This window comes from Leptinotarsa decemlineata, unplaced genomic scaffold, assembly GCF_025532065.1.
Source record: "Leptinotarsa decemlineata unplaced genomic scaffold, Ldec_3_MD MMD2_tig00026354_RagTag_RagTag, whole genome shotgun sequence".
NCBI lineage: Eukaryota > Metazoa > Arthropoda > Insecta > Coleoptera > Chrysomelidae > Leptinotarsa > Leptinotarsa decemlineata.
The window spans coordinates 7,235,067-7,253,305 of record NW_027412702.1 but is presented as its reverse complement, the minus strand read 5'-3'; the positions used below and the strand labels follow the sequence as shown (position 1 = coordinate 7,253,305).

At 34.8% G+C, this 18,239-nt stretch overlaps 1 protein-coding gene and 1 long non-coding RNA gene across 6 annotated transcripts in view; one reads left to right on the top strand and one right to left on the bottom strand.

Moving 5' to 3' along the window:
• Positions 1-877: 877 nt before the first annotated feature.
• The window catches only part of dia (diaphanous related formin 1), a 54,733-nt gene continuing 37,371 nt past the window's right edge, over positions 878-18,239 (top strand). For 2 of the 5 annotated variants that reach the window (XM_074184299.1, XM_074184295.1), the window contains exon 1: positions 1,474-1,625. In XM_074184299.1, the coding sequence (XP_074040400.1) occupies positions 1,542-1,625 (84 nt within the window). In that variant the 5' untranslated portion in view covers positions 1,474-1,541. Of the gene's footprint in view, positions 1,092-1,146; positions 1,232-1,472; positions 1,626-9,924; positions 10,155-18,239 lie in introns of those variants that run through there. The other 3 variants (XM_074184297.1, XM_074184296.1, XM_074184298.1) reach the window with 3 other exon arrangements.
• On the bottom strand, positions 5,407-9,723 carry LOC141486406 (uncharacterized). Its single transcript, XR_012467813.1, has 2 exons — positions 9,574-9,723; positions 5,407-7,375 (listed from the first exon to the last, which is right to left on the bottom strand). It is a non-coding gene; the product is annotated as an uncharacterized lncRNA (long non-coding RNA).

Below are 18,239 nucleotides of genomic sequence, written 5' to 3'. Positions count from 1 at the left end.
ATTATAATATATTGAATTGTAGATTTATCAATTTCATCATTTATGGAACAAAGTTTAAGTTGAATCATTCTTTCTGAATTTCTCATTTTCTTAATAAAAAATAAAAACTGTATCATGTATTTTCTATCAGATAGATAAAAAAAGTTGTTACACTTATAAACAATTTATTACTTATATATATATTTTTGATTATTAGCCTTTATTGTAAAAGATGGAACAAAAAGTTATAATTTTTTTTTTAAATAATACCATTATCTAAAACAAAGTTTATTACAACATTTTTGTAGGAGTGACAGTTTTCACGAAAATAATATAAAACTGATGAAACCTCTTACTTTTAAAAAAGGCAAAATAGCTTGTCCTATCATCCACAAAAGAAAAATTTTTACTTAGTATTAATCCATTTATATTAAATATTTAATCCTATATAAAAATCAAATTTCAATAAGGGATTTACATGAAATTTGTTTATTTTAATTTAAAAGTGTAGTTTCCAATCAATCCAGTCACCACTGTTACGTCACGAGATCACGTGACGTGACGTGACGTGACAAAATCGCTAAAGTAAGCAATCCTGAATGTCCATAATCGTTGGTCAGCGCATGAACATGTGCCGTTCAAGTACAAGCATGAATTAGCATTTATATAGACATAATCAGATTTGCTATCAGTTTATATAGCGTGATTATTCAACGAAAAAAAGCACTTTGATTTCATTCAGCAGCTGGATTCAACAATTACTATCAATCACATTCTGTGATAAGGCAGCTTTAACTATTGAAAGCTCGAAAGCTGCTGGACTCAAGCATTAGTTGACATGACACATGACTTTCAATTTGACACTGTTTGAAATTACAGGAGAAATAAAATTCCCCAACACTCCTTAATAATTTAACGAATAGAATAGAATAGGATCACGATAGAAAACTTTTTATAGAAGTGGGGTTTATTATTCATTTTAACGATTTACTAAAACAAACACGCCTTAAGTAAAGTCATTGTGCTCAACATTGATACAGGAAAATTTAAAATATTGAATGAATTTGAAAAGTGATATTGTTAACTTGTAGTTTTTGAAGAATATGTGAAAAGTAAGGTTATTATATTCCCTTCTCAATTTTTTGTTAAAAGGATTTGATTTTGTAGGATTGGACTATCGTTTCATCCGGAACTTGAACACCAATGACAAGTAAAAATGTCTCGACAGGAAAAGGCCAAATCAGGAAGTTTTGTAAGTTTTATGGCACCTGTTGATTGTTTAGACATGAACTATTATCGATTAAAAATATCATCAGATAATAGTTTCTATTATGCTAGTGAACATCTGAATTTATCAATTTAAAGGAATATTAATTTTTACCCTAATATTTCCCGTGTTTTTATTAGTCATTGCTGTGTAATGGACATAATATGTACTACTACAATATCCAGAATAATATATCTTTGGATTTGCTTATCTTATCACTATCACTGAATTTAACTAAACATTGACTTTGTTGAGGTGAGAGTGATAAATTAGGTGTGTAACCATTTTTAAAAATATGAATGGAAAAATGGCAAGAGAAAAATCCATTAAGAAAGTCCTAAGAATGTCTTTCAGTAAGAAGAGAAAGACCGCAGGAGAGGTAAGCGGTTTCTTTGATTTTTTGACTACTCTTTCGGTAGGTGTACATTTATAAAAACTCAGTATTTCAGTATTGCTTAGTAGAATAGATGTGAGTATTGGATTCATTATTTAAATCTCAAAATATTTTCAGTATCAGTTCTTCCATAACTATTTCAGTAACTAAATTTCCAGTTCATGTACATTAAGTAATCAATCAATTCAGTAAATGGTTCAGTTCAACTCATTATCTACTAAAAATTTCAGTATCTCTATTGCACGAAAAATTTAGCCGGATTACCAATTTTTGGTTATAGTACCTACTTGACCCAGACATCTGAAGTATTTTTGGCTTTTTACTTCATCATTGAATAAAAAAATGTGATGTTATACTGAACCATATCGAAGATAAATCAGTAGAAAAATCGAAAACGTAATTAGGCTCAAATAATCTTCAAATTTAAAAGAAGGTGAACAGAATGATATGACCAAAATAAAATAACATTGTGTACTACATTAAAACGTTTGAAATTTAATCAAAAAATCCTTTTTTGTTATTTGAAGAATCATATTGTGCCTAGGCATTGTATTCATAAAAACAAATATTGTATGGAAAATCTCTCAATGCTGTTTTGTATTGGTGAAAAAGTAGCAAGGAAAATATGGTGTCATTCTGTCGCATTTTTCAAAATAGAGTAAAAAAAAATTGAAAATGTGGTGTTTCATTTAAAAGGAGGCTGAATTGGCATATATTATTTATTTGAAGGAATAAACAAACAAATACTTTCTTCTAGGGATTCTAGGGCAAAACTGAGTAAACTTTTCAAAATTGGTGTATTATTTTCGTTTTTCAACTTTTTGTGGTAATACCAATAAATAATAAAAACTCTAGTGAAGTGGTGATTTCGTGATTCCAAAAAAGAGTTATTATGGCAAAATAGGATTTTTTAAATTTCGTGGAAAAATTTGAAATTAGTAAATGAAGGTCTCCAGCATGCAATGGTGAATAGAAGGTGTCATTTTGAAAGTTTTCATTGTCGAGCATTGTCAACCAATTTAAGCAATAAAGATTTCCAAGAATTCAGATCATTTTTGTATAGTTACGTTTTTACCATTCCTTACAGTTTTTCATTCATTGAATCCAGGTTTTCAGTATTCAAGTATGTGTTAGTATTTCAGGCATGGGATTCAGAATTTCCAGCACATTCACTACTTCCGTATAATAATAATTCCATTCTATGACTCAAATACTTGTTCTGATTTTAGTATTTCAATACCTCAATACATGTTTCAGTTTACTATTATTTCTTTCAGTTTTTTCATATTTATTTCATTACCCAATACTTAATTATGGTGTAAAAATTTTATGTTACTTGTTAACCCCTTGGTGAATATATTGTCAAGAATCAAATAAAATTTTCCGGGTTTCTGACCATTCACTCATATAGATCAGTTACCTAATTTCTTAGAAGTTTTGTCAAAGGTCATTTGTTTAGAGAAATATTTTACTTGAATTGTTTAGTCAATTGTCATTTGAAAACTAAAATACTTTCCTCAAAAGAAATCCTGATGACTCACCATCTAATTGACTTTGAAATATATTTGAAAATCATGATCATAATCTGTTTTAAAATTCCATATAGAAAAACATTTTCATATCTTCGCCTAAATTCCTTATATTAACTGAGATAATATTTGAAACATAAAAATATATCTGGTTTGTGTTATAACTTTAGAGTAAGTAGAAGTCGAAGGCTATCTTTAAGTTGAAAATGTTGAATGAACTAGTGTAATATGTAATGATTCTTGTTACATTTTTTTTTAATCTCTGACTGATCTTTATTATTTACTGAAATAATCATTTTATGATATCAAATTATGAGTTGTACGACTCATCACTATTATATCTAACTGTATTTTCACTTGTTTTCGGTTCAAAATGAGTTCAGTGTGATTCAACTTACCTATTTAATAATAATAATATTTTATTTCCGTGTAGACAATATACAGTGTATAGGAATAGTCAATAAAAGAAATAAAAATAAAGATAAAAACAGAGTATAAGAAACATACAAGTTGAAACAACACCTTAAAACTAAAATAATACCTACTTATCTAATCTAAAAAATTCATTCAATGAATAAAAACATTGTTCAATTAGAAAACTCTTTAAATTTCTCTTAAACATCACATAATTATGTTTGAATTGTTTGTAGCGATGCTCACTTTTCCTCAAATATGAGCTCTGAAACCTGCAAGTTTATTCATCATTTGGGCTTTGATTTTGACGCTTGTCAAAGTGAATATACTTGTTTTCGTCTGAGGTGTTTTTACAAGTGAATTTTTTAAGCGATGAGAACAGAAAGGGTCTTAACCAAGCATACCAGGTCCGCAACACTTTTTTTGAACCGCGGTTCACTAACCAAGTTGGTGTCTTTAGGAGATGAAGTAGTCTATTCCATCTCCTGAAGACGGCATTGGGTTCAACTATCCTTAAGGAAAATCCTGGAAACAACGATGACATCTTTACTCTGCTCTACTATTAAGGCGTCATCTAAGCGATCGACAGAAGACTCAATCCATTAATATTAAGATTAATGAGGCTCCCCAAGGCGGTACGTTGTAGAGCCAAACTTCGATATAGACCGCCAAACGAGATTTGTCGAGATCACTTCAGCCTTCACTGACGGGCATCCAGTCGAAATCAGAGCCCAAAAACAAAGCATTCGTGATCCAACACCAGACAGTGCTGTCTCGATTATACAATGTCTCATCAATGGTGATAGGCTAAACCACGAATGCATTGCTGGACCCAACTGTTCTTGAAAGACAAGCTCAAGTAGGAAAAAGGTGACATCTTTTTCTATAAAGATGACATCTATGTCGACAGACAAATATTATAGAGAATCCCAAAGTGTTCCTTTGCAAAGCCAAGCTTTGACATCGACATCGTTCGGCTCTCGAAGTTATCAATATTTTTCGACGGCATTCCATAGGAGTCTCAAAGGCACCATACGGAATAACTTGATGTTCAACGTCTGGATGTTACTTTGCGTACGCAGTATTATTGGACTTGTGCCAGGGGCGGTTCGTTCGTTTAATCGCTTTAACCGATTCGCCATAATCGTGACAATAGAGGTCGGGAAAATTTATTTTCGAGACTACTGAAGAAAATTTCCAGCAACCTTTTTTCAAAGAGCAATTATTTTATAGCTAAATGGTAGGCCGTGGTCGAATGGAACCTAAAGTACCTTAGTCTGCTACTGCGGCAGACATCATCAGTGTTATATGCGTTGATCATGAGAGCGAGCTACCACTGACTGGCGAGCTTCGTGTTCACTCGTATTTAGAATTTCATAGGGAGATGGAGGTGGGAGATTTTTGATTGATCAATCATAACAAGCTGGCAAAAATGAGAACCAATCAGAACAAACCAGTATAAGTATGGACAAATCAGTAGTCGGCATTCGCATGAACACTCCACCACCACCCTTTTAAATTATAAATATGAGTGAATACTGAGCTCGCTAATCAGTCGTTGCTGAGACTTCGAGGTATAAACTTCGTCCTCGTAGTCAATGCATATACTACTGATGATGTCTGCTGCAGTAGCTAACAAAACGTTTTGTACTTCGGGTTCTAGGAGATTTTTAGATTTCCGAAGTAAATAGTTTAGTGTGGCTTTCTTCCACTTGTTATTTGTCAGAGAATTTTCGGAAGAATCGTGGGAAAAGCAATTGAACGTCGGTTGGATTACCATGTCCTTATTATTGCGTTCCTCTGAAATGAATATATGTAACATATTATGATTTGAAAATTGTTTTATTTTAGTCCGTACATAATCCAGCTGAATTTCAAAGGTTTCAGCATTAGTTTAAAAAAGAACTAAAATGCAGTTATCATAACCAGTGAAAAATAATGTACCACTTATACATAGTTTGAAAAAAAATTCATGTTATATGATATGATTAATATTACGATAGGAAATCGCAAAGCTTGGCTGTCTAGTTTTTGAAATATTATTCACAGAAATTGAGAACGTCACTAATATTCCAAATGGAAGTAGTGCGTTGAAAATGGTTTAAGTTTTCACTAGTTTTTTGGTGCAGAATTGATATTTCACTCTGGGACTTTGCCAAACGCTGTAACTTGTTCCGGTCCGTGGTGCGACAGATTGAAGAATAATCCACTCCGAGGTGTTCATTGAAAAGTATGGTGTTTTATGTTTTCTAGGAAAACACTCGTAGTTAGGCGAAATATTGCACCATTTGAGTTTCTAGCAGAATTAAAAAAAGATAAGAACACACTTGATGTAAGGTATATGCGCTGTAGTTACTAAACGAATGATTTATATAGAACAGAGTCGGGGATATCCAGATATCTTGAATGATTCTTCCGGTCCGTTATTGTTGGAGTATCATAAAAAAAAATTTAAACAGGAAATCAAGAGAGATAGTCGTTCAAGTGCACGCAAATTAATGACATCATTATCTCTGATGTGAATCTTCAGCCTAATGTAAAAACACCATTTATATTCCATAAAATATAATTACGGTTATACCTATAAATACCCAACAAAAATGTGGTTATAAGCTAACGATTAACGTTGAACTGATTGTGTTTATATAAAGGGAGTGAGGGTCTTCAATTGTTTTTCTTTCGAAACCCTCACAGATGGTGTTGATGTTGCACTAGTTCCCAATAATATGATCAATTTGCAGAAAATAAGACATATGGTGAGTGTTATGGAACTTGATAATCATTAACATATAAAAATCCCAAAATTACACCTAGCTTATCAAAAAATTAAAACTTTTCGCGAATTTGAAAACGGAACAGAAGTACTGTAACGAAAATCCTACAAAACTTCAAAAACGGTATATTGTAAGAAAACCAAAAATGTATGAAGGAGATGTTATTATGAATGTGAATATTGATTCAAAATTACCAAAGTTTTTTTATTTTCAATTTCAACACTTCACCTCACTCTACGTTTAGTATTTATTACCGGGTTTTAGAAAACAATTCTTCTAATGTAGATTGTTACATTGTTTGTCTTAAAATTTTTCCTGTAATTTCATTGATTTTTATAGAATATACACAATTTCAGGCCTTCAATTAAACGGGGTCTAGTGCTAGAATCGGAAAACCGCGCGATCCGAATAGAAAAAGCGAAAAATGTGCCAAACCGACCTATAATAAAACGGTCATCATTCGAAGACGATTGTGAATACTAACAATCGAAACGTCGAGAACAAACTCGGTTTGAAATGTTTTTCGGTTTTCTACAAATTATTAGATGAGTTATATTAACTTTTTTACATTGTGTTTGTGAAACACGAAGTCGGTAATTCACTACATACATGGTAATTTCCACTTTTTTACAGTCATTCATTGATAGAAAATGAACTGAGTCATCGTTACATTTCTCTCAAACAGTACATCAGTAGCTCAAAACAGGAGAAAAACTGCAAAAATAGTAAACCTGGCAACATTGAAAACGGCGCTCCTCTCGCCCGCGGCATTGTAAATAACACTGTGATTGATGATTGTTGGCTTTGCTTCTGTTGGAGAATCAAATCGATGCGGCCAGTAACGTGATTTTGCAAGACGATCTTATTCTGTTTCAACAAGTTGTCACACTATTTGCTTCTAGTTAGGTAGTGGCTAGATGATGGATTTCCTGGCAGACGGATTTGTCGACGAGAAGCAATAGAATGGTCACCACGATCACCCAACTTATTGCCTGTAGATTTCTTCTTATGGGTGCATCTAAAATTGATTGTTTATGAAACAGTCTTGGGATTTGGAAGTTTTGAAGATAAGAATAACAGCTACGTTTAGGGAATTTCGGGCAGAAGTTTTTTCGAATGTTAGGGATGACTTTGAGAGCAGACCTCATCACCGTACTGTATATATATTGCAGAGCATTTGCCATCAAAATATCTTCACGGTTTTGCTTGATTTTTCCAAAAGTACCAAAAGGAAAAGGTCAAGTAAAAAGTTTTTTTTGAAAATGTGGCTGAATGACCTTTAAAATGAGGTATCACTCAACCCTCTTTCCATTTAAGATTTTAGGGGGTGTTTCCCCCCCTACTAGAATGTTAATATAATTTAATTGAAAACTAGTTTACACAATAATCCCCTTAGAAATTAGTTCCACATATTTTTACATATTCTTAGATTTTCTTCAGAGGCTGAATCGTATCTGTTGTAGTTATTTTCGGTTTATATTTTTAAATATAGTGTTTCGGAGTCCGGAATATGTATTTTGAGAAAATAATTTCATTATTTAATTCGCATTACGCTAAAAATTATAGGAACTGAAAGTAAAGTAGTGGTGAAAAGGGGCGAATTTATTTTTAAATACATTTTTCATTTCTAATCATTTGTTCTGAATGTGTATTTTGAGAAAATAACTAACAAAATTTAACTTTCCTTCTAAAATTGTCGGAAAATGACGAGAATAAAGCGAGGATTAAAAGGGTGGATCATAATTTTTTTATATAACTCCCATTCCGCAAAAACTCCTCCTGTGAGTAATGTAGACATGCCCTTGCTCTCCTAAAGGTCATAGTTAAGAAACCACACAAATGTTGAACAATTCAAAATGAATTTGCGGTCACAGATAACGTTTTACTCAGGAGAACATACAATGTCATAAAACTTAATATAGGTACTTTTGTAATACCCCAGAATAAGAAATAATCCTTGTTAAGTACTCTTGAACTTTACCCTAATCGGTAATTCATGTCAGGTCAGGTAAATTCGTTTATCAATTTCTCAATTAGGTACTTAGTTTCATTGGCATAATGATGTAAACAACTTGTATTGCCGGAGGCAACAACAAAAGCGTAGTCTTTAAATAACATTGAATCACATGGAATAGATTGGCATAGCCGCCGATAGCGATAGGACAAAAGGTTTCTACTGGCGTATGTATTTATCTTTTGATTACTACCGAATTTGGAGTTTTTGGCCAATTGCAGTACCCTCGTAATTTTTGGTTCAGGAGTGCTTGGACTAAATATGAGGTATGTTCAAAAAATAAGTTGAATATTAAAATTTTGCGGGCTACGCATATTCGATGAGCGACTGTACACTCGTCTCGAAGATATGTTCACAGTTTCAGCTGTTTAGCATGTTCAGTTTGTTGGTGAGAGGCATGAAAGAAGTGTTTTGCATGTTCGGCGATTTTCTGAATTTACTTCATGTTGGCGTATCGGTTAGCTGGCTCATGCCATGCAATTTTTTTTTCTGAATTTATACACGAAAAACCGTCGCATGATCATCGCTCAGGAATTGTTGTATAACGTCAACGGCGATCCAGATTTTCTTGAAAAGATCATAACTGGTGACGAATCATGGGTACATGGTTATGACATCGAAACCAAAGTCCAATTGTCCCAATGGAAGAGCCTAGGAGAGTCATATTTCAACCATATTTCAAGGTTTTGTTCACTGTTTTTCTTCTATTACCGTGGTGTAGTGCATCAGGAGTTCTTGCCACATGGTCGTACGGTCAATAAGAAGTATTATCTTTAAAAAGTAGTACGGTATTGTGAAAAAAAATTCATGGCTTTTGCATCACAATAATTTACCTGCTCACTCGTCGTTGCTTGTTCGTAATTTTTTTGGCCAAAAACAACACCTTTATCATGCCTCAGCCACCATATTCACCAGATTTGGCATCCTGCGACTTTTTCCTATTCCCAAGATTGAAGAAACCCATGAAAGGACGGCGTTTTGCGACGATTGAGGAGATTAAAACCGGAGGCGATGAATGAAGAGATGAAAACAAAATCGCTGAAAAAGCTCAAGGACATACAAAAAAGTGCATATCAGAACTGCTTGTAGAATTGTGAAAAACGCTGGCACAAGTGTATTATATCTGAGGGGGGACTGTTTGAAGGGGACAAAAAAGAAATTTATTAACAAACGAATATGTTTTGAGAAAAATGAAAATTTACCTTATTTTTTGAACAGACCTCGTATGTGCATGTCATGTAGATGGCTTCATGTAGTGAGTCTTTCACAACTGTCCACTCAAAACAGTTCACCCTTTTGAGAATTTAAAAAGTAAACAATTAGCACTTCCCTGAGCAAAGAGTACTAGATTTATTTATCCTTTGAAAAGAATGTTGAGCTTGAGATCAAACCTTAGAAATAACGAGTGGCGCGCCTTTGGTAGTGATGTCATACTGATTAATAACAACATTTTAAAATCATTCTTCAGTTTTGCTTCACTTTAGATGGTATGTTGATCGTACTCAGCTGCTTGCGCGGTTTTATGCAGTTTGAAGTATCTGTTGAAACGAACTCGACCTAATTGCGCACGATTGACTTAAAAATATTCCTGTTATCGTCCTGTTTATTTTAAAAATGTGTTCTAGTTTTAAAATACGAGTGACATCACATGGATTATTTGGTGTATATGTATGAGTGCGAACGTTTCAAAACAATATTAACTTTTTTCTGTGATTGAAATACTTGGTTGTGATTGGTAAAACACGAAGTGAATCTAAGTACACCATTCGATATGTATGGATATGTAGGTATTTCTGTTCATGACTTGTTCATGTATGTTTTAAATTATTACATTCTGGTAATCATAGGATGGTACAATTAAATTAAAGGTAAAACTGTAATTTCTGGCGTAGAATAAGTCAAAAACCAGCAGAAAACTGAAGACGCCAACTTTGTTGGTGAAACGCGCAACGAGAAGAGTATTTTATTTCTGGTGATTGATAAAAGTGGTTGTTTTTTATTATTGTTATCGCATCACAAACTGGAAGTAAATATGTCAAACGAAAGAATTTTATACGCCAGGGGAAGAACATTTCCCGGATATGTCGTTTGCAGTCTACCTTCTAAAACTCAAACTTTACTAGTTTTTTTCAAATTTTCGCAAAATCATTGATTTAGGTTTATGAAAATATAGATAAAATGAAATAAAGTGGAAGTTTATAGGTTTGAATCCATTTTTTCCTTATACTGTTTTCAAAAAACGATAACCCAAAAAACGAAAAGTTATTCTATTTGTGTATATACATAATATTTTGCCAATTATTCTACTATATGTCTGTTTGTCCATTTGTTGTCCGCTCTGATCTCCGTTATCGGGTAAAGGAAAAATATCTCGATATTAGGGAGCTTGTCTATCTAATCAGGTTTGACAAAATAATAGACCAGAGTATACACCTTCTGTCTCTATTAATATTTACATAGCCCAATTTTTAACCATCTCTGAAAAACTACCATCTGCTACAATACTTTGTGCTGCTGTTCAATGTTGGCAGATGAACGATATTGTCTCTGTTGGATATACGTACATAGGTTATAATATCTGTAAATTTACTTTACTCAAATAAGCCAACTATCTTGAAATCATTTTTTTGCGACTGCTATGAAAACACCAATTAAAACATGGGAAGCAAGCGCCCTAAAAGTGACTCATTTCAGTAAACCATAATAGAGGAAGCGATGGTTTTTGGTTCCCGGGTTTATGTTCATTTGTTATCCATTTTTACTTTTTACAATATTATTATTTTGTAGTAAATGAAAATAGAAAAAAAGGAAAGTCCAAATATTTGCCACTAGAGCTTTCACTACAGACATTAAAATATAGGAATGAGACAGCTTACGAAAAATTTCAATAGTTGAGAGATTCAAATAGTGTTAAATTATTCTCTGAAAAGGTTGTGTCGGTTCACATATCCAAGAAATATGAGACATCCATACTCTGGCCATAATTTTCGGTGTTTGCTATTCTGAACATAATATTAATAGTGTCAACTATGAAACTGCAGTTTCCTGAAGCGAAAAACCGAATGTATCCCAATATCATTGGTCAAAAAAGTAAAATTCTGAAGGAGGAAGATTTTTATAAGTTTCTAATTACAGAGCCTAACAAGAAATTGTGAAAGAAAAGTGAAATTAGTTGTAATAAACTAAAACCTTACAGTTTACAGAAGTAGTTTTTGACATATACCTATTTTTTTATAACTAATAACTGTCCTATTCAAGTAACACTCTTGTGAGATTTTGAATATATAGTTTCCAAAACCGCAACATGGTGTTTAGCTCCACAACAGCTTCCTCAGGCGTGTTGATTCTCACAATAAAGTGTTACTTGATTTCGTTATTGATTTTCATTAAGTATCGGCCAATTCCATCACATACATCAACTATCCCTTTATTAATGTATTTAAAATGTCTAATTAGTTCATATTTAATACTTTTCCTGAATGGTAATTAGTTGGATTTCGTAAAACAGTAGATAGAACTATTAAAATAGCGTCCAATTTCGATTAAACTTTTTTAAACCGAGTTTTTACAATTTACTTTGATGGGACACCAAAGTTCTAAAATACTGCAGTTGTAGAAAAATTATAACGTACATCTCGTTTGAAAAGCCTTTTTCACACTCATATAACTTGTACAATATACTATTCCCACACCGGAATAAAAGTACTGACTTTCGACGAACGTTTCGCTCCCTGAGTTTACACCTTCAGGGGATGACTAAAACGAAATATTGTAGCTATGCTAGAGCTTTCATATACCTCCCGTAATGAGGGCTATTGAATTGACTTCTAGTATTAGTTATCGTGTTATTTTGTTGTATACTAATTCCCAATACATATTTCAATGACTTATATATGATATATGTCTTATTACATAAAAGATTACAAAACAGGCTGTTGGAATGTAACCTTCGTTACTGTTCATAGATCCCATTCCACATTTTACGAATACCAAATTTTCAAAAGCTTTTGAAAACGTCTTGTCATGTACCGGTCTAACAATTTAAAGCATTTCTCACTTATTCTGTGGCCGTTCTCTAAAGCATGTTGGGCGACACTATATAGAATCTGGTCTATAAAACCGAATACGAGGTCTGTTAAAAAAATAAGGTCAGTGTTAAAATTTCGCGTACATTCGATTGGCGATTTTTTTATTTTGGTACACTAGTCTCGAACATATGTTTACAGTTTCAGTTGTTCGAACATGTTTGGTTTATTGGAGAGAGGATACAAGTTAGAAGTGTTTTGCGTGTTCGGCGATTTTTTGAGTGTTCGGTGATTATTTTGCGTGTGCGGCAATTTTTTGCACGTTCGGCATTTTTTTTTTGCGTGTTCGGTGATTTTTTTGCGTGTTCGGCGATTTTTTTTGCGTGTTCGGCGATTTTTTTTTGCGTGTTCGGCGATTTTTTTGCGTGTTCGGCGATTTTTTGCATGTTCGGGGAATTTTTGCGTGTTCGGCGATTTTCTGCTATCGAAAAAAATTAATCAAAGAATTTGCATCAAATTTTTTATAAAAATGGAATTAAGTGTCCAAAAAACACTTGAAATGTTGACAGTGGTGCCCTCTGAGTCAGAAAAATGTTTACAAGTGGTACACGCTTTTCATAGAAGATCGAGGAGATGTGAATGACGACGTTCGTCCTGAACGCCCCAGCACATTAACAACCGATAAAATTGTTGAGAAAGTGAAGAAAATTGTTATGGAGAATCGTCGAATCACTATTAGAGAAGTTGCTGAGGATGTTGACATATCGGTTAGCTCATGCCATGCAATATTTACTGAAATTTGGGACATGAAGCGTGTGGCAGCGGAGTTCGTTACAAAATTGCTGAATAAAAAAAAACCGTCGTATGAGCATCGCCCAGGAATTGTTGAATGACTTCAACGGCGATTCAGATTAGCTTAAAAGGGTCATAACTGGTATATATAATAACATCGAAACCAAAGTCCAATCGTCCCATTGGAACAGCCTAGGAAAACTAAGACCCAAATAAGCACGCCAAGTTCGATCAAATATCAAGGTTTTGCTCACAGTTTTCTTTGATTACCGTGGCGTAGTACATCAGGAGTTCTCGCCACATGGAAGTACGGTCAATAAGGAGTATTATCGTCCCCTGCGAGAAGCAAATACGAAGAAAACGACCGGTACTATAGAAAAACAAATTCATGGCGTTTGCATTACGATACTGCACCTGCTTAAAGGCCGAGATACACTTCTTCATACACCTCTCCGATCCGACTCCGGTTTGTTTTGCCCCAAAAGCGGATCGGTGCAGGATCGCCAGTGGGTAATCACACTTGTCAAATATGTTTCCGACTTCTTTCTGATTTACCGCTCCGGCTTGATACACTTGCCACTCTAGCCAGTGTCGATTCAAATAATATCTCGGAAGGTCCTCTAAGCAAAATGTTCAAGAGTTTTAGCAACTGCGATATAGCCATTATGGCATTCTGTTTGGAAGAAGAAGATGAAGAAAATCGGAGAACTCTCATAGAGAATAGCGGTTAGGTTAGGTGAATTAAATTTACAGGGAGGTCAGTTGGAGTCGTAAACTCGACATCTATCTCCTCTGTAGACTCGCTCCTGAATTAAATTTACAGGGAGGTCAGTTGGAGTCGTAAACTCGACATCCATCTCCTCTGTAGACTCGCTTCTGATCTAAGTTTACAGGGAGGTCAGTTGGAGTCGTAAGCTCGACATCCATCTCCACTGTAGACTCAGCGTCAGAAAGAATTTTTAAATTTACTCTGTCCATTAAGGTCCCACGAGTAGCTAGGGAAAGAAGATCTATCACGGCAGAGCCCCGCATTACCGTGACAAGGCGATGCTACGACGAGAGGGCGCCCTGTTTCTCGAAGGTTCCGTAGAGACAGCTGATAAGTTCAGTGTCATTCATCCTCTCGGCACGGATACATACACCTTAGGATTAAGCCATCGTTGGGATGCCATTCAGTTAGGGAATAACAGAACCACAAGTGATTCTGTCATTCCCGTATCCAGCGGGGCTACGTGGAAGAAGGCATCCGATGGCCAGTTTGCTCAACGCCCACATCCCAAGCCAATGCACTCGCCAAAAATAGCATGCACAGTGGTTCAGGCAGTGAAAGACGAACAAGGACAGCTAACCCGACGAGAATAGCGGTACAGCTCTTCAGTCTGCTCATACAGAACTGGATATTTTCTGACTTGTTCAATAAGCTTCTCCGGTTTTAATGACATTTTTTAAATTTAATTTGAAGAAAACAAAAAACTCAAAAATCATACAAGCTCCAAGCTGGAGAACAAATAGGCTGCACTATCGGATCATGATCGAATACAGGATCGGAGTCGGGTTGGGGAGCGGGGTTAGCCACGTATCGGAACGATGTGAACTACTCTATTCGGACTAAAGTACCATTTCCCTCTCAGACACTCGTAATCATGCCTCAGTCATCGTATTCACCAGATTTGGCCTCCTGCGACTTATTCCTGTTCTCAAGTTTGAAGAGACCCATGAAAGGACGGCGTTTTGCTACGATTGAGGAGACAAAATAGATATTGATGAATAAATAAATATTTCTTGAGAAAAATGAAAATTCTACTAATTTCTTGAACAGACCTCTTATGTGTACCATGTTCCTTGTAGTGAGGTATTACAGTTCGCTTAGTTTGACCAACATTTTTTTATCGCAATCCTCACAGTTTATTTCGTAAATCTCAGACTTTTTTCCGTCGTCTTGTCTTTCGGGTAGTCGAACACTTGTTGAAGTGTATGCGCAGTTTAGAATGCCACGTTCATGTTTAATTTGTGGATTTTGATTCATGTATTGCTTTGAACGCTTACCTTTGAAAAGTTGAACAAGAAAATCATGAAGAGGAAGAATCACAATTAAAATGTTTATAAAATACCCTATCTTTCCCCTGTTAAGAAAATACACAAAAAAGTAATACATTTTTTTCGGAATTCTTAGATCATCTACATGAATTGAGGAAGAAATTGTTTTATTCGTAATCTCCATATAACTGGGATCGCAAAAATTATCCCGGGAACTCAAAAGTTCATCATGCTATTTCACTTATCTATTTGCAAAACTCTATGTTTCATTAGGTATATAATGACAAAATAACACTTGAACCTTCAGCATCATAGAATGAATCTAACGAACATCGAGACGAACATTTTTATCCTAGTTCTTATCTCCTGTTCAAACAGGCTGGATGTGAGAAAAGTTTATTTCATACATTCATTTTACGGCAGAGGTTCCAATTCTATCAAACACTCGCTATAAAGTACTACATATACGTCACTTATCGTGTATGTCATTACTTCCACATAACCGATATGTGACATTTTTCTAAAAGCACGTTTCATCAACAAAGTTGGTAGAGACAAAAACTATCACATTTCTGGTGTGAAAGAAGTGTTTTTTAATTGTACTTATTCAATGGTATAGGTTCTAGGTCTACCTGTTAGTGGTAAATTTACCACGCAATAGAATATTTTCAGTTATCTCTATCCCCTTAGGAAAAATCTGTAGTGTAATATAATAATCGCGTAATTAGGTATTATTCTTTGGAAGTTCTTATTTTTTACAGCATACTTACATTACATACTTCAAATGAGCCGTGCATTGATATGATGTTTATCTATATTTAGAAGGTGATTAATTCATTATTCACTTTGAAAAATAATATGGTATTGGGCAGGTGGATTTTGTTGAAAAATGACTCAAGCGATGTGAGGTAATCTCTCCAAAATAAATAACTTGATACATACGACGTGGGATTTAATAAATATCAATAAACAAGTTGACACATTGTAGCAACAATATGTCGGCAACAACAGAATGACGATATCGATATAATGTTAAAAGACTGTCTTTGAAAGAAATATTTCAATTATGAGTCAATCATCTGGTTAACTACTCTAGCCTCAATGTACAATTATTATCATTATTTCCTAACAAAAAAACAAATGCTTCGTAACTCACAATGAATTCAGTTCGTAGCTAATGTGGATTTAACTTATTTATTTATGAGATTCTTTATTACTCCTATCAACTCGAAAAATAACTCCCTTCTCCCACATTGAATGAAAGGAAATAAAAAGTGTATACAATGAAAGTGATGAAAATATAATTTGATCCTAGCGCCATATAAAATTATGAAATAATATAAGATGGAGTTTGCCGATACTTGATGAAAATTCATAACTTATGACAATAGCTTCCTCAATAGCGTTTTTATACTATACTATGCGATTTTGTAAACTGTTCAGGTGAAAATCTCACAAAGTGTTACTTGAATAAAAATAATTGAATCCCGGTAGGTGGAAATCGCACGTTAAAAGGCAAGATCTTGTGAATTATCGTGAAAGTTTCGATTTTTGAAGGTTGCTGTTCGTAGAGCGACACCAGACTTCTCTGGTCTATGAAACCGAGTATGTGAAACATGTTCCTTGTAACGAGTTTTTACAATCAGCTTATTTCGTAAATCTCACGCTTTTTCCCCTCATTATGCCATTCGGGTTCCCCAACGAGTGTTGAAGTGTATGAGCAGTTTTGGAAGCCTATTTGACTCTTCACATATGAAAGGACTATTTACTTTGATATTCGTCTTTCTGAAAAGTCGAGGATTCACGAAGACATTCTCTAAATGTTGGTTTCCCAATTAACTTATGGAAATGCTTGAGTTTGTCGAGACCGCTATGTGATAACATGTTTTTAACTGCGTTTGAAAAATTTGGAAATCAAAAAATGTGGAAAAAGATCTATGAACAGCGACAAAAGTCCCATTCCAAACACTCAATTTATTAGTCTCTTACGTAATAATTACAGGTAGAAGAGAGAGAAATATTGAATTTAAATAGATTTATAAAAGTTGGGTAATTGAAAATATTGTTACGATATTTACTTGGGGTTCGTTTTTAAAACAACAACACTAATAATACTTAAGGCAACTTTTATTTACTTAATACACAACTGCTGCACTGATTATAATTCACTTAGAATATTCGCTTGCTTGAGACTTCGAACAGTATACCCCATCCACTCTTATTCCAAATCTTGGATGCTACGGCTTTCAACGAAGCCAATCTTCTTCTTATTCTGAGGGCATACAGTATTATAGGCCATAATACTGTATGCCTGCACTGCCTGGGGCCAGTGCGCACAGACATACAGGAAGCAGATACAGTCGTTTATGAACGCGAGCGTAAGGGCCGCCGTAAACGCGCCGTACTATATCCCAAATAGATATATATACATAGACTTAGACCTGGACACGCAATATGTGGACGTGTATATGAGAGAACACGCAGAAAGCGTGTTCGATAGAATCAGATCGCATAACAACCCAGCGCTACGCGATCTACACGATGCGTTGAACATGGATGACCCCAGGTTCCGAGAAAGGGACAAACATCCAAGGCCGACGAAGCAGAACCAAAGACCGCCCCCACGAGTCAGATTTTCTTCCAGCAAGTTCACCGCAGAACAACACGACCGAGATCCAATTATCCTTAGATTCACTAAGGAACGCCCGACGTTATTAGCAATAGCCGCCGGTTAGTTTTTGGGGGCCCCCGTGCAAAAATTCAGTTAGGAATAGTCAGACAAAAAAATTTTTACCGATCGCGAAAGAATAGCACCTATAGGCTGACTTTCGACCGAAAGAGGTCAGATGTCAATCTTGCTGAAGTGCCCATCAGGGAGTTGAGGACCGAGGACCGCTCGGAGAGCGGGTGTGGATGGAGTAGGTTCTCCTCGCTAAATAGCTGGGGGGAAGCTCCTACTTCAGGGCACTTAACCCGGGAGAGGGCATGGTGGGGGGAAAATAGGCGACCTCTCA